The sequence below is a fragment of the Choloepus didactylus genome, chromosome 1 (genome assembly GCF_015220235.1).
Source record: "Choloepus didactylus isolate mChoDid1 chromosome 1, mChoDid1.pri, whole genome shotgun sequence".
Classification (NCBI taxonomy): Eukaryota; Metazoa; Chordata; class Mammalia; order Pilosa; family Megalonychidae; genus Choloepus; species Choloepus didactylus.
In genome coordinates this window covers 113158991-113180740 of record NC_051307.1, presented here as the reverse complement: position 1 = coordinate 113180740, position 21750 = coordinate 113158991, and the positions used below count along the sequence as shown (strand labels likewise).

General features: G+C 38.4%; 1 protein-coding gene across 17 annotated transcripts in view; it reads right to left on the bottom strand.

Annotated features, from left to right (window-relative positions):
* Nucleotides 1–21750, bottom strand: part of PEX5L (peroxisomal biogenesis factor 5 like) — a 238399-nt gene that overhangs the window by 6783 nt on the left and 209866 nt on the right. For all 17 annotated transcript variants that reach the window (XM_037839987.1, XM_037839993.1, XM_037840031.1 and 14 more), the window contains 6 exons: nt 11114–11230; nt 9012–9155; nt 5983–6053; nt 3923–4120; nt 3061–3226; nt 2533–2690 (listed from right to left, as the gene is read on the bottom strand). In XM_037839987.1, coding sequence (XP_037695915.1) covers nt 2533–2690; nt 3061–3226; nt 3923–4120; nt 5983–6053; nt 9012–9155; nt 11114–11230 — 854 coding nt within the window. The remainder of the gene's footprint in view (nt 1–2532; nt 2691–3060; nt 3227–3922; nt 4121–5982; nt 6054–9011; nt 9156–11113; nt 11231–21750) is intronic.

Genomic DNA, 21750 nt, shown 5'->3' with positions numbered 1-21750 from the left:
TCATTACACTAATATTAAATATATTGTTATCAAAGGGGATGAAGCTTGGTCTATGAAATTTCTTTCATCATTAAAAAGGGGTCCTCACTTTTGATAAGGAAGATCCATTTGTCTAAGTTCTACTCTGGAGCTCCTCCTGACAAAGGAATAACATTTTAAGCTATACATGCCAAAGTTTTCTTTCCTTCTTTCAATTGTACGCAGCAGGAAGACAGGGGTTGTCTTTGACTATTTGAAGAAAATGCGAGATGACAAATAGCAAGTGCTATGGCTACATACATAGACATCTGCAGTTCTTGAGCGAGGGGTTCCAACACTGTTGTGGATGTGGAAGTATTTGTACCAGCTTCTGGCTTTCTTCTGAGCTACATCTCTATTGAGCATTGTTATTTCCTAAGCACACACTTATGCCTCAAGTTAAACTCCTTTTCAGGATTAATTTAAGGCTTATGTCTCACTTGATGGTCTTTTTTCCTCAGGAAAAAAAACACAAAATGCTTATCACTTCACAATATTTCCCACATCTACATGGCAACAAAAGAACCACAAAACCGAATACAGATGCGGGGAAGTAGCTAATTGATCAAAGTTGCAAGATTTAGCAAATTAAAATGCAAGTTGCCCGGTTAAATTCAAATTTCAGATAGACAATTACTAATTTTTAGTATAAGTATGTGCCATGCAGTATTTAGGATATACTTATACTTAAAACCTATTTGTTGTTTAACTGCAACTCAACTTTAACTGGACATCCTGTATTTTATGTGACAGCCCTAAAACCGACTTGCTCCTCTACAGTAGACTTTCTGCTTGAGGTCTTTAATTTATGCTTCAACAGAGGTACCCAGTTCGACATGTTGTAGATCTTCTTGACCTCCTGTAATAGTTGCCCTGCTGAATTTTACATCTGTGAATGTCAAGAAAGTATTATACTTCCATGTCAAGTACTGTTTTCTACACCAAGTTACAATTAAGAAAAACTCATCCAGAAACTTTATAAAAGCCTCTTTTAATTGAATTCACTATCTCTATATGAATATATGCATTTATTTATATCTCCCCTTGTTCAAAAAAAAAAAAATGACCTATGGTGTCTTATAAAATATATATAGACAACACCCTAGAAAATAAGTGAATAAAAGAGAAAACCCGGTCAGGAAAATCAGATGAAGTCAGGAATGACATTAGTGCACAAAGTAGACTTCATCAGAGGTTGTACAGTTGTTGGGCAGGGAGACAGCAAGGATTTGGCTAAGCATTTGCACAGATGGTGTAAGGGGGCCTCTGTAGGGGCACATTTCATGGTGTCCATAAATTAAAAAAAATCAGTTGCTCTAGAGTCACTCAGTTTTTCCTGGTTCTGACCTGAGAAAGAACCTCTTAATGAGGATATAGTGCAATCCAGTGATTAATATTCTTTATAAAATCCTTTCAGTAAAGATGTAAAAACTAGTTTCTAAGTCCTCAATATTTGCCAATGGCACAATGCCCAAATGCAGTTTAGAAACACCAATTTTTTAGATGTCGAAACAATGCAATTTAGCTCTCTGATGATTTATCTAAATAAATAATTGTAATAATGATATTGACGCTGATAATAATAATAATAAATGGCTACTAGCTCTTGAGCATCTGCTCTGTATTAGGCAATTACAGTTAATCTGCACAATAACCCTGCAAGGTAGATATTATTACTCATTTATTTTTGGTATTTAGGTGAAGAAATTGCAGCTCGGAGTTACGCACCTAGGCTCAAAAAACCAATAGATGGCAGAACTGTTACTTGAACCCAAGCTTGCCTGAAAGCCTGGCTCTTTCTGAGAATGAGACAGGGTTAACAGTGTTTTGTAGGGGTTTAAAGCTAACATTTAGTTCCTTTTTTTCAAATTATGAAAGCAGTACCTGTTTATTTAAAAAATAGAAAAGAGAAGTAAAAAAGGAAAAAGAAAAAGCATCACTCATACTTTCAATATCCCAAAGGTCATTTAAGGTTGCAGTTAATGGGGGAAAGAGAGAAAGGATATAGACCTGAATGGTAAAGACAAATGACAAGAGAATGAGAAAGACCTTTTCTCTCTCTGTCTTTTTTTTTACTAAATTTATTGGTGAATTAGTTTTAGAAAATTTGAATTCCTGGTTGTGTTTTGCCAAAAACTGGCCCTGGTACTTTCTGAAATCCTTTTGCCAGCCCTTCCTCTGCCTCCTATCATGGTTTCCCACCACCCCTACCCCCACTTACCTTGGAAATGACAGGTTGAACTGGTATTTTCCTCAAATTATTGTCCTTGGGGTTTAAAAATCCAGATAATTTGCCCTCATCCAAGCTGCCCAAAGCAAAACCTCTGGGGGAGTCTACACTTGGAAAAGATCCCACGTGATTTCAGCTCTAGAGATTGCTAACCACTGAAGCCCGGGCTCCTACTCAAAAAGGCCTCAGGAGCTGGCTGACAGTCCCACCCTTGCAACCTTCCAGGTTATTCAGCCTCACCCCTGAGTGTGGCTCTCAGCTCTCAGCCTGTCGCCATACTTCACCTGTAGGCACCCAGATTGATGCAGCTTATTCCCAAATTGTATCTGGACCGAATGAAGCCGGGCTGAATCTCCAGTGCCCTCGTGTAGGCCTCCACGGCTTCCTCGCTGCGGTCTCCATTTGCTAAGGTCGCTCCGAGACGGTTCCATAAAGAATAGTCCTGAGGACAAAATTAGACTCTAACACCCAGAACAAGCCACCGTGACAAAGCAGGCCCATACTTCTCTGCAGGAGATGGCAGATGGCTAAAATTTTGTCCCGTGCTCGTGGGCAGGAACCATGATGTGGTGACTTTAGAACAATTTATGGACAACCTTGTGACATGACTCTGATTCTTCAAAAAAGAAAACCAGCCACCATTTGATGCTGTCATGCAATTAATGTTTCTATTTTGGGCATTTAAACATTAACAGCCAAAGTAGCATATTGATACGAATCGTTTTAAACCATTGGAGGCATGGAAATAGAGAAGTGTAGCCTTTGAAAACTTATTTTAGCAGAGAACTTCATGGTTTCTTGTGGCCACTTACCTCTGGCCGAACAGTTAAGGCGGCATTAAATGCATCTATTGCTCTGTTAAATTCTCCGCTCAGGTGGAACAACACCCCTAGGCCTGTCTGCAGGTCTGGGTCGATCATATCTCCATTTTGGTGGGCAGCTTCCAGATATAGTTCCTTCACTCCTTCCAGAACAGAGCTACAAGGCAAAAATCAGATTTTTAAGACAAATAGTTTGAAAAGGAATGATTTAACCATCAAGTTCTCTATTCTAAGGAGTCAGTCTCTTCATTACAGACCAGAAAAATCTTGCTAAAAATAACTTAGCCTCTTGTTAATACAAAATGCTAAAAGATACCTACTGATCTTCATGAAATATTTTGTCATACACAGGTACAGGCTGTGCTAAGTAAGGTCTTCACAGGAGAATTCCAGTGACCCAACGAACATTGATGTGAAACTCCCCATGGCTGTGTGTCCCAAGGCTTCACTGGGAAATCATTTAACCTTGTGATTTATTGCTAATAGAAATGAAGTTCCTAGAAGATCCATTTTGCCCCATACCTAATGTTCAGACTTTAAAAAACATGGAGCATTGTTGTTCATTATAATTTACTTTAGGTGAATTATATGTCCAAAGCAGTTGGTTTTAAATTATGGTTCTCAAGATAAATGTCTGTGAGTGTCCATAATGAAGATCATATATCAAACGGTTGACTCTGATGTCAAGTGATCAATCTGTTTAATTGGAGCTGCACTGGTAGCAGAATGCTGTCCTACAAATCATTCTGGAGTGACTAGGGTTGTGGGGGTGGATGTGAGGCTCATTAATTATGCCTAAGGTAATAACTGATGTAGGAGAGGCCTGCCGGCTAGAGTATTATGAACAGGATACCTGTCAACTGGGGACTTAGACATCCCCCGAGTGAGGCCTGGAGATCCCTTCTTGCTCTTCACAAGATATTTGTACTTTGGATTTTGCTTAATCCAATTTTTCAGTGCTTCACAGGCATCCTGCTGGTGGCCAGTGTTAGTGTAACTCACAGCTAAAGCCATCAAAGCTTTCAAGTTGTTGGGTTGTAATTCTAAGCACCTGGAAGAAGGCAAAACAAAACAAAACAAAACAAACCCCCCCCCAAAAAAAACAAAAAAAGAGTCAATTTCAGATTTTTTTTTTTGAATCAGTGTCTAACAGTTTTTTAGAAAACTTGAGGTCTTTATTAATTAAACAGTACAAAAGCATGCTACATTTTATTTATGTCAAGTCCCTGAAAAACACCATATTTATTCACATGGAAATTAAGACCTGCACATGTTTTTAAGATAGCTAAAACTCATCCTGATGACTGCCACTTTAGGTCATGTTAATTAACGATTTTAAAACTGGAGGAAGTATGGCTAATCCATGCACATAGCTCATTAATGGTTAGTTTATTTAATGAGAAATAGGGCCTATCATTATTTTAATTCTGCTCTATTAGCAATATATTAAATGTACCCTATAGCCATAGCACACTGATTTGAACAGATTTGGCCATCCAGAGGTGAAAGATTGTATAATGAACTATTTTGCAAGGGAGAAGAAAATTCCCGTGTTTCCAGACTACTGATGTGGGCTTGCAGAAGGCACAGGCTGCTGCTGCTTCCCTTTATGCTATTCCACTAGTCTGTTCCAGAGTTTCTGAAACTTATATGTGCATGGAAATCATCTGGGGATCTTGTGAAATGCTGAGTCTGATACAGTAGGCCTGGGCTGGGGATGAGGTTGTGCAGGTCTGACCAGCTCCCCGGTGAGGATGATGATGCTGGTCCATGGATAACACTTAGAGTGGCAAGCAGTAGACAGCGCTTTAAATCTCTCTATGGTGGTCCCAATCTCCCAGAAACTTAACATCTGATACTTGGGTTGTGGTGGGGTGGGTGGGTGGTGTGTTTAAAAATACTAATGCTTGGTCCCCATCCTTGGCTAATAAATTCAGAATCCCTAGGGATGTGCCTGGGCATTAAAAAAAAAAAAAGATTCTATGGTGCACGTGTATGCGAGGTTAAAAACAGCTGACCCAGAGAGTTCCAGATTTGGAGTCAGGAGATGTGGGTTCTCGTCCTGTCTCTGTTACATATTAGCTGTGTGATCTTGACCTTCCCTGTTCAATTATTTCATCTACAGGAAATGGCTCTCGAAACCAGACAACATCGCAGACACCATTACATCATCAGATTGCAGCAGAATTCTGAGATCTAGGATTCTTGGACTGCAAAGGTTTAGAATTTCAAGGATCTAGAATTCTTAGATTCTAAGTTCCAAGGCCCTGGGATACACACACAGCATATGACTTGATACTTACAATCTCTTCCTGAAGCACTGTATTAAAGGTACTTGCAAGCAGGGAGAGTGGAAGTCTGCTTGGTGGGGGCTATTTTTCCCAGGGTTTGAATACGAGCTCTCGTCAAGTAAGATGTGATGCTACCTCCTCCACCATTCCCCCCAAAACTAGTCTAGACCTTTTGTTGGGGGTTGAGGGTTTTACTTTCAGGTTGCTGAAACCATCTCAGGAAACTCTCTATAGACACAAGGAACTAAAATGACATCGAAATTATTTTGAGTATTTTTTTTTGCTGAAGAAAACCTTAAGATGCTGCAGAAGTCTAGAAGTTAAAAAGGAACTATTTATTCAGTGAGTCAATTTTATGACTATTTTTGACATTGACTTTATGTGGTATCAATGAATAGCAATTGATTTGTAGATGGTATAACACTGCAATTTAGGACAATTATTTTTTCACATAAGTCTTTTTTTCCAGAGCTAAGTGTAAGTGATATGTGGTATCTCAGCACTTTTCCTGGCTCAGTTCTTTACAATGACCTAGAAAAAGGTCAAAACGGCAAGTCTAAAATACAAGAAGTCTAAAACAAGTGTCCACCAGGCCCATGATTTTGCACTTAGCTTCATCTACCTCTGGAGGGCGACAATAGCTGCTTGTTCATTTTCATTCTCTGCCTGGGTTATCCCGAGGAACTGCCATGCCTACAAAAAACAACTGATGTCAATATTGAGAGATGAAGCAGAATCACTCCTGTGCTTCTGTTGGTTTGTTTACCTTTGATAGATCCCTTTATGCAGAATGACCCACTCAGATGTGAGTCATATAAAAGGGAAAAGAATCACATGCATCTCTTCATTGGAACTCTCCTGAAACTTTTGGGTCAAAAGTTCCTCTGTCATTATTTCCAAACTCTTTCAGTATTTTTTTCTCTTTTGTGATCCATTTCTATGGAAACCTTTGACTTTCTGAGATATTTTGATATTAAATATCTTCAAAGCAAAAGATAAGTATATAAAATTATATGGTTGAGAGGAAAAGGGATAGAAAAATAACTCAGAAATGTAGCTAAGTAGTCCAAAGTTTACAATAAGGAATCTCAAGATGCACAAAATGGAGTGAGCTTGTATAAATAAAAAGTCAAAGTTATTAGTAAAATTATAGGAAATTTAGGGATTAGGGAAAACAAACCCAAACTAAGACCCCACAATGTGTTCACTGCTCTGAGATAATCAGTTAAAATGTATAAGACATTTAAAATGCAATCACAATGTATACAGAATTTTATAGCCTATCTTATACTCTACATTGCATTATAAGCACTTTTTCATCTTTTTTACAAAACTTACTTAAAATTTTTTATTTTAATTTTGTTCAATGGATATCCCATTATTTACTCTACCAGTTCTTTTATTGCTCAAAGGGTGTTTTGAATCCTTTGCTATCATAAATAATGTGATGAACATCTTCAGGCAGATAACTTTTTCATATCTAGAATGAAAGCAGCTTTTTAAAAAATACAGTCAATTTCTCCCTATATACTTAGAAGAACAATAAATCTCACACCTGTACAAGAGCAATACACATAAGCAAAATCTTTCATTATACACAGAAGTCCTTAAATTTGTAGGGAGATTTCAAAATGTTTGAAAAGTCTTGGGAAGTGTATAACTCTCCCACTTTGAGAATTAATGCTGCAGGCATTTTAAAACAAAACTATAGGAAAACATGTAAAGGCATCTTAAAGAGGTATTAAAATTGTATTGACTTTCCCTTCAAGGGTTATTATTATACAGCCTATATAAATTTTTATAAAACATCCTGCTTATTCCCCTCCACAATATAGTGATTCCTTTTAATTTTTCAAATGCACATAGAACAGGCTTTATTTTGATTTTAACCTTCAGATATCTTAGAATGCTTATTAAGAAAAGACTGATGGAACAGTTTTTCTCTGGGGCTTTCTTCTTAGCCTTTGGGCATGGTGTCATTTTTCACTGTCCACAGAGCATCCATTATCATAGCCTTGAGTTTTCCATGGATTCAAAAGAGCTGGGGCCTTGCCTTGAAACCACTAATTACCAACTACCTTAGTTATCTCCTTTATGAATCTGAAATAGTAATGTCTTTTATCTCCCAGTGTTGTGTCAAATGATATACATGAAAACATCTTGTGAAGCATAAACATTTCCAAATATGAGGTGACATTATTATTTTCTTGGGGGGGGGTGGCCTGTTTTATATTAATGCAATGATTTTTCTTCTACAGTGATTCACATACCTTTTTTTAAATTCCAGTATTTTGTTTCAGAATTGCGTTTCTCAGTTCAGTCTCATTTCACTGTAAACCATTTGACTAACAAGATATCAGGGGCTTTAACTAGTGATCAGATTACTCATTCTCTCTAGACAAACTAAATACACCCAATTGTAATTATGAAGGCTAAATACTGATGTGCCAGGCACTGAGCTGAGCACTTTATTTGTATCAACTAACTGAATCCTCACAAAATACAGTGAGTTAGCTACCATTTCCATGATCTCCATTTTACAGAGAGGGTTTCAACAACTTGCCCTGTGGCCACATGGCTAATGAGTGGTACAGCAGGGATTTGAACCCGCACAGTTAGGGCAGCAGAGCCTAGAGGCTTAACCATCATTCTTACTGCCTTGCCAGCACTATATATACCCATCCCTAAAATTTTTTCAAATCCCTCTGGGAATATCCCTTTCAGATGATCCCTGAAAACTACTCACAAACTAAAAAAGAAGCCTTTATCCCACCACTATGTTATTATCGGCCTTCCTAGGTTCCCACTAAGACAGGAGTGCAGAAGCCTCTGGGGTGGTCTCTGAGACTCGGGGCTGGCTGTCTCCCATCATCTGCCACACTCATAGAAAAGTTTTTTTTTAAACATGCAAATCTGATCATGTTCCTCTCCTGAGTTGAGTCTTCTAGTGGTTCCCCATAACTTTCAGCATGAAGTTCAAACTTGTGTCGCCTCTCCACATATCCTTCCCTCTTAACAGCCATGCGACTCCCCTGTCCTCCACCCTGAAATAAAACCAAAAACAAAAAATTCTTTTCCTATTGTCTTTAATCCTCCCTCATTCTTCAAAACTCAGCTTTGGATTCGCTCCTACAGAAAGGATGGGTTAGAAGCCCAGCTCTTAGCATCCTGTGCATACTCTGACGTTGCATTTATATATCTCATTGCTTTGTTTATCTATCTTTCCAGATTGACTACAAGCATGTCTTTTCAACTAGCTCATTTTTCCAGCTCTTCAATTTTCAATCCAGTGCCTGGCACAATTCTTAAGACATAGTATATATGCTCAATAAATGTTGAATGAGTAAATCAAGGGTGATGTATGGTGTGGCTCCAGACCAGCAAAACTTATACATGCCCCCTGAACACCACCTGGTTGGCGATTTCAGTTTTCCATTTCTTTTCCCCATTCTCTATTTTTGGGCAGGAAATAGGTAACTATTTGCAATTTTCAAACAATTATCATCCTAAGCCAGGTTTCTTCCTCCGGGAACCTTTACTTGGTTAAAATATTTGTTATCACTGCCATCTAGCAGAGCTCTATCATCCTTGGTCCCTCATTAGCACATGCAGCTACATCCTGAGCTTTGCAGAATGAAGGAGGAAGGATACCTCTGCATCTCCAGGGTCCTGAAGAATTGCTGCCTCCATGAACAGGATGGTGACTGGCAGGTCTCCTTCCTTTAGCCTTTTCAAGCCTTCTTCAAATGCTCCAGGCCAGTCCTTGAATGGGTTTTCAGTGTGAAAGTAATATCCCTGCAACACAGAGAATGGCCAAGATAAGATCCGTTAAATTATCTTTTCATTCTTACATTCATTGTTTTCTCCTTATTATGAATGTGACGCATTCTTATTGTATAAAGTATAGATAATATGGAATAGTATAAGCCCAAAGTTATCCGTAATGCCACAACTTACATATAATCATTGCTAATAGTTTGGATTTTGTTTTCTTTCAGACAGTTCTTTCTTTCTTTTTGTTTTAACCATTGCCTCCTAAGACTTGAAACATCATGACTTTTTTAGACATGCTTTATTGTAAGTGCCACCCGCTCCCCCAATATTATTGTCACATGCCATACATCTGTTTATGTGCAGTGACCCTTTGGAGGACTACAAGCCATTGTAATATCTAAGTTATTTTCATCCTCTTCCCCAAGAACAAATTTTTGCTACACTGGAAGTGATATTGCTCCCAATGAAAATGTATGTTTTAAAGTTATAGATTTTTTTAATGTAAAGCTTAAATAGTGCAGAATGTACAAATAAACCTCTGTTAGTTTTCCATCAGTAGATAAATTAAATGAGAAAGCTCATATTCTATATGCAGTTTTGTAGCTATAGTTGAACTGTTTTTGAGCAAGTTTGTCCCAACTTACCCTCTCAACAGAAGTATATGAGAGATATTACTTATTGGGATCTTACCTGCATTGATTATCATAAAATCCTTCCAAACTGATAGATACACACAAGCAAGTCTGTTAATGATGCTACTAAGGTTTTAAAGTAGATCCGAGTGGAGACTTTCCTTCTCCATAGGTGCTTAGAAAGACAAGATCATTTATGGAAAGATACAGGGTGTGACCAGTTTACGTGGTGGTGTCTGACACCAGCCCAGAGGTGAGGGGCTAAGGCCTCCAGACAAGCCTCCGGGGCACGAATTACAGCCCAGAGCCCAACAGTCCTTAACAATATTTTCTCTTCTTACTAACTTTGACTTCTTTGAGGAAAAGACAATTATTTTAATGTGATCACTGTGCTGATTTATGAGATTTCCTGGTCTTCTGAGGTATAGAAAATGACCGGGAGGGGAGGCATTTTAATGACTATGCAGATCGCAAATCCCCTAAGACCAGAGGCTATTTAAAATCATATCCACAGCACCTACTGCAGAGTACATACTCAATAAATATTTGTTGAATTGAAGTAAAAATCATGTGGACATTATCCAGAATTGAATGTTATGGAGGGCTCCTCCACAACACAAAAACAAAAATATAAACCTTATGTATATATATTTATTTTATTCTGTGTAAGAAAAGTCTGCATCTCTTTCTTTCTAGTCCTTTGTTCTTATTCTTCAAATAATATCACTTTGAAATATGAACCTCAAGTGTTTTGCAAAGCATAAATCTTAGAGCAACTGAGACTTTACGGGCAATTTGGCTGGTTGTTCCCTGCACTCGTATATTTGCTGAAGCTCCAAATGGCAAAATCTCAGAGGAATCATCTCAGGACTTTGCCTGGGTGTATGAGGGGATCTTTCCCACTGAGTCTCTCTGTCACCTGTATAATGGCCACCTGTGAAATGTAACCATAACTCTCCACTTCCCTCCCCTGCCTTCGATGCCATTTCTGCTGTTAGCACATTGCTGTGACTCACATGATTGAACAAAGGCTTATGGGATTAGCCTGGTTCTTGTTACAATCCAACCCCAACGTCAGTTCAGTAACCGGATAGCACTCAGAATGCAAGCATTGGTTGGCTGACCAAGCTGTTTAACACTGATCAAAATAGGAGCATTTCATTCCAGCCTGGCAGCCTTTACACATCAGATGATTATATTGTTTGTACCTGTTAGAATTTCTTCTAGGTCAGATTGACATTAAACTGTTTATTTACTGGATTTTTGACTGCTATTGACTCATCCATAAAATATGATCTAACAGGGTTGAGAAAACTGGTCTGCATTTCTAAGAACAGAATTGGTTACCTTCTCACTAGCTGAGACTGTGACTTGTGTCTGGGCTTCTTGGTTCTCAGATATCCAGTTTCTCCGAGCCATTTCTTCCCATTCTGCTTGCATTTTATCCCAAAACTCGGTATCTGACTAGGAGATAGAAGAAAGATGAATTTAAAAACACGCTATCTCACCTGGTTTATTCCCAAAGATACAGTTTTCTTCATAGACCAGAGTTCCGAGGAGGAAAAAATGTTCAAACTGGCCACATCCAGCAGTTCTCATGGTTGAAGAGCTTCTGGAAGGTACTCAGTGGTCAAAGTGTTGAACTGGATTAGTTGTGACTTTCTCCAACAGGAAAATAGTTACCATGTGAAGACCAGGATCATACATACCAAATTCAGCTAAAAGTCCACTACTTAGATTCAGTATGGGCACCAGGCACACATTTTAGGAAGGGAAGTTTCTTCCAGAGTTGCTCCCAGGATACGAGGAATTAGGGCAACTGCCTTGGGACTGACTGGGCAGTGACTTGGGGAGGCAGGGGCTGTGGACAAGGGAGAGTAACATTAATTGATCCTGCTCTGTGTCAAGCACTGTGCTAGGAGAAATCTGAGTCTAGAGGGTTAAGGACACAGAAGTCGGATTGCACAGGATCTGTACCCCAGTCTGGCTTCAAAGGCCCTGCCTGTCTCTTCGAGGCAAACATGGCCGCTTGGTGCTAAAGAATGAAGGGATGCTGACTTTAGGGGGAATGTGACTGAATCCTGAAAAGGATGACTTTTTGAAAATATCAATATTTTCTCATTATAATTTCCCTTCCCTCTTCCAAAATGGAAACCATATCATTTGTCCTGAAGCAGAATTTTTCTGTGAGCTATGTCCCTGATTGGATTTTATTTTACTAAGCTTTGGGTGTTCCAAGGGGAGGAGAAAGGAGCAAGGACCTTAAGGAACTTAAGAGAGAAAGGGGAACTTTTTCAGGGGCAAGGAGAGAGATGGAGTTTGGCAGGTTTTAAGATTAGCAGGATGTTTGTGTTCAGCTTTATTTGTATTTCCCTGGGAAATTTCACTGTCAAATCCTTAGAGATCCTTAGAGAAGATGACTGAGCATATGACTAGGAGGCTGGCTTGAACCCTGATCCCTGTGTGGAATGGAAATTGGGAGAAATGAAATTGTAAAGAACCACTTTGGGCTTGGACAGCTGTTAGTAGTCACCATGACAGATGAGAAGACAGATTCTTCCCTTATTTCATGGCACACACACGCCTGCCAGATTTGTTGTGACATTGGTAGGGGTGGGGGCCTAACATGGCCTAAGATGAAGTTACCTGGTAACATAGTTGCTTTGGTAAGAGCGATGGCATTTCTTGGACACTTGAGTATGAGGTGGATATCTGTACTCTTCACCTGCAAATCTCAATTTCTATGACTGTCAGTATTGTGACTTGTCAACATACTATCAACTTTACTTGAGGTTATCTCTCACCTTATTTATTAAAAAACTTTATTTTGAAATAATTTCAAACTTGCAGGAGAGTTGCAAAAATAATACCAAACCAATACAGAAAACTCCACCACAACCCTGTCTTAGTTTTCCTTAGCTGCTCAAGCAAATACCAGGCAATGGGTTGGCTTAAACAATGGGAATTTATTAGCTCATAGTTTTGAGGTTAGAAAGCATCCAAATCAAGGCATCATCAAAGCAATGCTTTCTCCCCAAAGACTGTGGCATTCTGGGGCTGGCTGTTGATGATCCTTGGTCTTTAGCTCTTCTGTCACATGGTAATGCATATGGCGGCCTCTCCTGGCCTCTCTCTTGTCTTCTGGGTTCCACTAATTTCAGCTTCTGGCTGTTCGCTCTGTGGCTTTCTCTCTGTCTGAATTTCATTCTGCTTATGAAGGACTCCAGAAATAGGATTAAGACCCATCCTGTTTGAGTTGGGCCACAACTTAACTGAAATAACCTTATCAAAAATTCCTACTTATAACAAGTTCACACTCACTGGAACAGACTAAGTTTAAGAATATGCTTTTCTGAGGTACACAGCTCCAAACCACCACAAACCTGTTCCCAGATGCTCAGATGTGCAAACTTTTAACATTTTGCCACATTTGTTGTATCATTCTCTCTTTCTCTCTATTTTCTAAACATTTGAGAATATGTTGCATACATCATGCTCCTTGAACACTTAATGCCTCCATGTATATTTCCTAAAAACAAAGACATTAACTTATATAATGTCATTAAATACAGTTATCAAATTCAAGAAATTTAATATTGATATATAAATATACAGTCTATCTTCCATTTTTTTTCAATTATCTCAGTAGTTGGGCATTTTCTCCTCCATTATTAGATCCAGTCCAGGAACATGTATTGCATTTAATTGTCATTGTCTCTTTAGTCTTTCTCTTTCTTTCATTGTAGAAACATATATACAACATAAAATTTTCCATCCCAGCCACTCCCAAGTATACAGCTGAATGGGATTAATCACATTCACAGTGTTGTGCTACCCTCACCACAATCCATTAACAAACGTTTCCATCATCCCAAACAGAAACCCTGCATCCATTATGGATTAGATCCCATTCTTCCTCCCTGTCACCCTTGGTAACCTGTATTCTACCTTCTATCTCTATGAATTTGCAGATTCTAGTTACTTTGTATAAGTGGAATCATTTAATATCTATCCTTTTGTATCTGAATTATTTCACACAGCATGATGTCTTCAAGGTTCATTCATGTTGCAGCATGTATCAGAACTTCATTCTTTTTAGGGCTGAATAATATTCCATTACACACACACACACACACACACACATATACCACATTTCCTTCCTCCCTCCCTCCCTCTCTTATTTCTATTTTTTTTTTTTTAAATAATAGCCATTTTAGTGGGTGTGAGGTGGTATCTCACTGTGGTTTTGACTTGCATTTCCCTAGGGGCTAATGATGTCGAGCATCTTTTCATGTGCTTATTGGTCACTTGTATATTGTCTCCAGAGAAATGACTGTTTAAATCCTTCACCCATTTTTTAAACTGGTTTGTTTGTCTTCTTGTTGTTGAGTTGTAGGTGTTCTTTATATCTTCTGGATATTAAACCCTATCAGATACATGGTTTCCAAATATTTTCTCCCATTCTGTTGGTTGTTTTTTTATTTTCTTGATAATGCCCTTTGATGCACAAAAGCTTTTAATTCTGATAAAGCCCAATTTATCTAATTTTCTTTTGTTGCTCATGCTTTCAGTGTAAAGTCTAAGAATCCATTGCCTAATACAAGGTCTTAAGAATATTTCCCTATGTTGTCTTCTAAAAGTTTTCTAGTTTTAACTCTCATATTTAGCTTGTTGATACATTTTGAATTAACTTTTGTATATGGTGTGTTCTAGTTTGCTAATGCTGCCAGAATGCAAAACACCAGAAAAGGATTGGCTTTTATAAAGGAAGTTTATTTGGTTACACAGCTACAGTCTTAAGGCCATGAAGTGTCCAAGGTAAGGCATCAACAATTGGGCACCTTCACTGGAGGATGGCCAATGGTGGAAAACCTCCGTTAGCTGGAAAGGCATGTGGCTGGCATCTGCTCCAAGTTCTGGTTTCAAAATGGCTTTTTCCCAGGATGTCCTTCTCTAGGCCACAGCTCCTCTTCAAAATGTCACTTTCAGTTGCTCTTGGGGTGTTTGTCCTCTCTTAGCTTCTCCAGAGCAAGAGTCTGCTTTCAACGGCCATCTTCAAACTGTTTCTCATCTGCAGCTACTCTCGCAGTTCCTGTGCATTCTTCAGTGTCCCTCTTGGCTGTAGCAAGTTTGCTCCTTCTGTCTGAGCTTATGTAGTGCTCCAGTAAACTAATCAAGGCCCATGCTGAATGGGCGGGGCCACACCTCTATGGAAACAACCCAATCAGAGTCATCACTCACAGTTGGGTGGGGTGCATCTCCGTGGAAACACTCAAAGAATTACAATCTAATCAACACTGATACGTCTGCTCACAAGATTACATCAAAGATAATGGCATTTTGGGGGACATAATATATTTAAACCGGCACATGGTGTATAAGAGGGGTCCACTTTTATTCTTTTATATGTGGATATCCAGTTGTTCTAGCACCATTTCTTGAAGAGACCATTCTTTCCATATTGAGTGGAGTTGGAACTCTTGTCACAACTCAATTGGCCGTAACTCTGCAAATACACTCATTACACTCCCCCAATGTGGGCCATGACTCCCAGGGGATGTAAGTCTCCCTGGCCATGAGGGACAGGACTCCCAGGGATGAGCTTGGCCCTGAAATTGTGGGATTGAGGTTGCCAAATTCACCAAAGAGGGGAAAGAAATGAAACAAAATAAAGTTTTGGTGGCTGAGAGATCTCAAATAAAGTCGAGAGGTCAATCTAGAGGTAATTCTTATGCATTATGTAGATATCCTTTTCAGTTACTACTGTATTAGAATAGCTAGAAGGAAATACCTGAGTCTGTTGAACAGTAATCCAGTAGACTTGATTCTTGATGATAATTATACAACCACACAGTTTTTATCGTGTGACCACATGATAGTGAAAACCTGGTGACCAACTCTCCCTTTATCCAGTGTATGGGTAGATGAGTAATAAAATAATGATGAAAATATATAAATAATAGGGGGAGAAGAGATAAGGGATGGTTTGGGTATTCTTTTTTATTTCTTTTTTTAATTTTTAAAACTGATTAATATTTTTAAAATATTTTTTTCCTTTATTTTGGAGTAATGAAGATGCTTGAAAATTAATTGTGGCAATGAATGCACAACTATATGATGATACTGTGGGCCATTGATTGTATACTTTGGATGGTGTGCTGGTTAGGATATATTATGTCCTTCGGAAAAAGCCATGCTCTTTTATGCAATCTTGTGGGGGCAGACTTATCAGTCTTTTGATTAGGATGGAATATTCTGATTGAGTGTTTCCCTGGAGATGTGACTCACCCAACTCTGGGTGACACCTTTGATTGGGTTATTTCCACGGAAGTGTGGCCCCACCCATTGAGGGTGGGTCTTGATTAGTTCACTGGAGTACTTAAGAGAGAAGCTAAGAGCTGACACAGACCCAGATGGCTGCAGATGCTTGGAGATGCTAAGCTAAGAGATAAAGCCCAGAGTTTGCCCTGGAGAAGCTAAGAGAGGACTCCCAGATGCTTAGAGAGAAACATCCTGGGAGAAAAGAAGCAAGGATGCACAGGAGCTGAGAGAGAGGAGTGAAGACAGAACCGCTGAGACATTTTGGAGAAAGCCATTTTGAAACACAACCCAGGAGCAAAGGACCAGCAGATGCCAGCCATGTGCCCTCCCAGCTGACAGAGGTGAATGCCATTGGCCGTTCTTCATTGATGGTATCTTCTTGTTGATGCCTTAGTTTGGACACTTTTATGGCCTTAGGACTGTAAACTTGAAACCAAAAAACACCCTTTATAAAAGCCAATCCATTTCTGGTATTTTGCTAACAGTAGCATTAGCAAACCAGAAGAGATGGATTATATGGTGTATAGTATATCTCAATAAAATTGCATTTAAAAAAACAAAAAAATATTAATTGGTCATAGATGTGTGGGCTTATTTTTGAACTCTCAATTCTATTACATTGGCCTATATGTCTGTCATTTTACTGTCTCGATTATTGTAGCTTTGTAATAAATTTTGATATTGGAAGTGTGATTCTCCAACTTTGTTCTTTTTCAAAATGGTTTTCCTTATTTTGGGTCCCTTGCCCTTCCACATGATTTTGATGATTAGCTTTTCCATTTCTGCAAAGAAGGCTGTTGTTATTTTGATTGGGATGTGTTGAATTTGTAAATTTTTTTGGTTAGTATTGACATCTTAATTATATTGTCTTCCAATTCACAAGCACAGAATATCTTTCTATTTATTTAGGTCTTAATTTCTTTCAGTAATGGTTTATAGTTTTCTGTGTACAAGTCCTTTATATCCTTGGTTAAATTTACTCCTAAATATTTTATCCTTTTAGTTGCTCTTTAAATGGAACTGTTTTCTTGATTTTCTTTTTGGATTGTTTATTGCTTGTGCATAGAAACATCCTTGATTTTTGTGTGTTGATGTGTACCCTGCCACTTTGCTTTAGTAACTTTCTTTGTAGATTCTCCAGGATTTTCTATATATAGACCATGTAATCTCTAAGAATAGTTTTACTTCTTTCTTTCTAATTTGGATGCTTTTTATTTCTTTTTCTTGCCTAATTGCTCTGGCTAGCATTTCTAGTACAGTGTTGAATAGCCAAGGTGAAAGTGGGTATTCTTGTTTCCTGCCCATTTAATCCTCTGAGTCTCACTCCCTCTCCACCTGTCACTCTATGGCAAGAACACTTCTTTAAAGTTTCTTTTCATGATAATCATAGCCTCATTTCTTCTAGATATGTTCAGGGGAGGAGGGCTGGCCCAGTGTGATTAATCCCAGTTACTAAATAACTAGTGGGTCTTAAGCTCTTCCTTTATTATGTTCAGTATAATCATCCCTACCACAGGAATGGGTCCTATCTCACTGGTGGAGGCCTCCTCTCAATGAAGGCTCAGGGAAGCTGGCATCAGGGCAATCTTTGAGATGCTTGAAGTACATAGAATGGCCACCAGGTATCCAGGTTAAGGTTAGGAAGAAAATCTAAAATTTCCTCTTTAATGGGTTTTCCTAGTAGAATACCAAATTGTGCAAAAAGAATGATGGCAGATGGAGAAAAACAGTGGCTGCATAAAAGACTGAAAGAAACATGCTTCCATGTTAATAGTAATCTTAATCTGTCTTTGAATGAAGTGATGATGGCTGATCATTTTCCTGCTTCTTTACATTTTTCTAAACTTTTAAAATTTTCTATGATGACCACACATTGCTTTTAAAAAGGCAATAAAACAACTGTAAAAAAGAAAAATAAAGTTGCTTTCTTTTTTTTAATAGCATGAAACCAGGATATTATTAGAGATTGAGGAATTTGGAGAAAATTTTGGGGGACTCCTTTTCTTTAACAGCTCTTCAAGGACACAGATGTAACTTGTCTGCACTAGAAACTAAGAAAAATCAGTTAAGCGAATTTTATAATGTTTACTGACTTTCCAGAGCCCCCTGCTGGGTGTGCTGGGTGATGTGAAATGCCAACGACTGCACATCTTTTTTGAGGTAGTTACATAACCCCTAGTGAGATTCCTTGGTGCTTAAAGCATATTATGTCTTCTGAATGAAAGAATGAGGGGAATTTTATAATGTGTACATCTGGGTTACAAAAGAATGCATCACCTTTCCTGCAGCTTCAAATTAGAGCAGCAGACGGATAAATAAGACTGCTGTGGAAAACAGGCAGACCTCAGCTGAGGTGGGGCTGCCAGACTCTCATGTAATGAGATACACCAGGGCTTACTGTTTTTACTTAAAATAAGTTATTGCTGACTAATTAAAGTACACAGCACAGTTTTCATTTAATTACAGAAGACTACTTTTAGCACAATCAATTTTCATCCAGTCTTGGAATCCAGACTGCATTCACATAACTGCAATTAAAACTGCCTTTCAAAAATCAATTTCAGAAAAACTTAACATACCTGAATTTTAAACATTTCAAACATGACCGAAGAGATTTTATTTACTGATGTTTTCTTAGCTTTTCCGGGATTTTGGTAGATTGTATTTTTATACCTCTACAGGTAACAAATCATCTGCTGATGCTGGAAATGACCTATTGTTTGTAATCCATTTTCATTTTTAAAAAGAACTTTCTGATTATAACAATGGTACATACTCATAAAAAGCTTGGGATATACAGTACGGTGGTTAAGAATGACAGTTTTCTTTTCAGATGGACCTGGGCACAATTTCTGGCTCCATAATTGACCTTCTGCAAGTTCCTTAACTTCTCTGGGTATCATTTTCCTTATCTTTAAAATGAAGATATAATAGGGACCTTGACTAGTCATTATGAGGATTAAATGGGAAAATGAACATGTAGCATCTAGCATGTGGTAATAAAGGGAGATGCTGTCATCAGTGTTTTTGTCCCATTGAGAAAAATATGAAGAAGGAAACAAAAATCACCCATAACCTCAAAGTGCAAATACAAATGCCATGAGTATTTTGTGTTTTAATTTGCCATAAACAAATACTCTTTTTCTAGATACCTTCCCTTTCTTCATTAAATCTTTCCCTGTCATCTAACTCTTCAAAAATAGCAAGCTTAAGCAAATTATAGCAAATCCCCTTTAATGGACTGTTACAATAGCAGTTAAAATGAGGTTTGAAAGAAGAGATTATTATAACACAGAACATTCCTTAAGTTATAATATTCATTTATAACTAGTGTGATCATAAAGACAGACAAACAACAAATAATCTGTGCCTGAAAAATAAAACTGCAGAGAAGTGAACCAACAGCAGTTTTATGAGAGGGGAATATGAGTAAATTATCTCATCACCTTTCCTTGTACTTTTCAGAATTTCCTAAATTTTTCTATTGCTAACATGTTATTTTGGTGGAAAAGTAAGCTTTGGTAAACAAACAAACAAACAAAAGCTTACTGCTTTTCAATTTCAATTCCACCATGATGATTTCTCCAATGACTCCAGATTAGAGCAATGTCTTGCCTTTGAATTCCTTCAACATGGATATTGTATATCAATTGGAAGAAGACAGGTATGTGCTAGTAGCTGCTGTTATTCCTGTGAACTGGAGCAAGTAATTTTAACTCATCTGCACATTATTTTCCCTCATGTGTAAAGTGAGGAGACTGGGTTCATTAGAAGGTAGCTCGAGCTCCTTTCTCTTTGTAAGTTGACTCATAAGTTGGAGGGTGTTTTAGTTTCCTAGACTGCTCAAGCAAACACAACGAAATGGGTAGTCTTAAGCAATGGGAATTTGTTAGTTTATAGTTTTGAGGTTAAAAGAAAGTTCAGATCAAGGCATCATCAAGGCAATGCTTTCTCCCTAAAGACTGGCATTCTGGGGTTGGCTGCTGGCGATATTTGGTCCTAGGGCAGACTAGTACTTTCCACAAACGTGGGTGGGCACCAGCTCTCTTTGCCTGAAGAGACCTCTTCAGTCCAGACTTGGCTTCCAAAGTTCTGCCTTTGAAGTCATTCTTCATTCAGTTTGTCCCTTTTTGGTCCCTTTTAGTCCAGGCTGGCAGTGGTTTCTTTCAAACAAATGGTGCAAAAAACGTGTTGGTTTTGCATATAACACACAGGGGTCCAATCCATCAGACAGTAGGACTTTCCACAGATCCTTTCTGGATAATCGCACCTCCAAGGCTGACTTCCCCTGAAATGGCCGACTGGTTCCATGGTCAGTCAAACCCTTATATGGAGCCTGTTCTCCGGGGACTCACTTTCTGGAAGCTCAGACTTTTCCAAACCATGAATTTCTGTTTCTTTGTGCCCAGGAGTTCATTTCTCAGCTTATTCTTTTCCTCTTGCATTTCACTATAAGCCTTAAGAAGAAAACAGGCTGCACTTTCCATATTTAGCTTGGAAATCTCCTCAGCAAAATATCCAAGTTCATCACTTTCAAGTTCTGCCTTCCATCTGATATCAGAACTCAATCTTGCCAAGCTCTCTGCCACTCTAAAACAAGGATTGCCTTTCCTCCATTTTCCAGTAACACATTCATTTCCCTCTTAGTCCTCATTGGGAGTATCTTTAGCATCCATATTTCTACCAATAGTCTCTTCAAAGAAATCTGGGCTTTTTCTATCAAGCACCTCACAATTCTTCCAGCTGCTACCCATTGCCCAATTCTAAAGCTTTTTCCACATTTTTGGTATTTGCAATAGCAGTATCCCACTCTCCTGGTACCAAAATCTGTTTTAACTTCCTATGCTGCTCAAGCAAATACCATGAAATGCGTTGGCTTAAACAATGGAATTTATTAGCTTACAGTTTTCAGGCTAAAAGAAAGTCCAGATCAAGGCACCATCAATGCAATGCTTTCTCCCTGAAGGCTGTGGCATTCTGGGGTTGGCTGCTGGTGATCTTCAGTCTTATCTTGTTACATAGCAAGGTATGTGGCAGCATCTCTGGGTCTCTCCCTTCTCTTCCAGATTCTGTTGATGTCCAGCTTCTGGCTGCTCCATCTGTGGCTTTCTCTCTCTGTCTGAATTTTATTCCACTTATAAGGGACTCCATTAATGGGATTAAGACCCATCCTGACTGAGGTGGGCCCCACCTTCTTAACTGAGGTAACCTCATGAAAGGGTCCTACCTACATCCACAGGAATGGATTAGATTTAAACACATGTTTTTTCTGGGGTATATACAGCTTTAAACTACCACATAGGGGATCACATTTTTTGAAGGGGACTTCTAGCCCATTTATGGATCTCCAAAATTATATTTTAATGCATTTCCCCAAAAGCACATTTGCCATTTTTTCTTCACTTTTTTTTTGATTGCAAAACTGGGAAATAAAAATGTCTTCAAGAACCATGACAAAATTAAATAAAAGCTAAATTAATGCATAAAGAATAAGAAAATAAGCAATATTTTTTAGAGCCAGGGAATTTTAAGGAATGGTAACATATTATTAATTCAATTCACCAGTCTATTTTGGTCATACACGAGTTAAAAAATAGAGATACTTTTAATTTGGTGGTCAAACATAATTGTCTGTTGGAAGATCTGAGTTGTGTTGTAAAAGA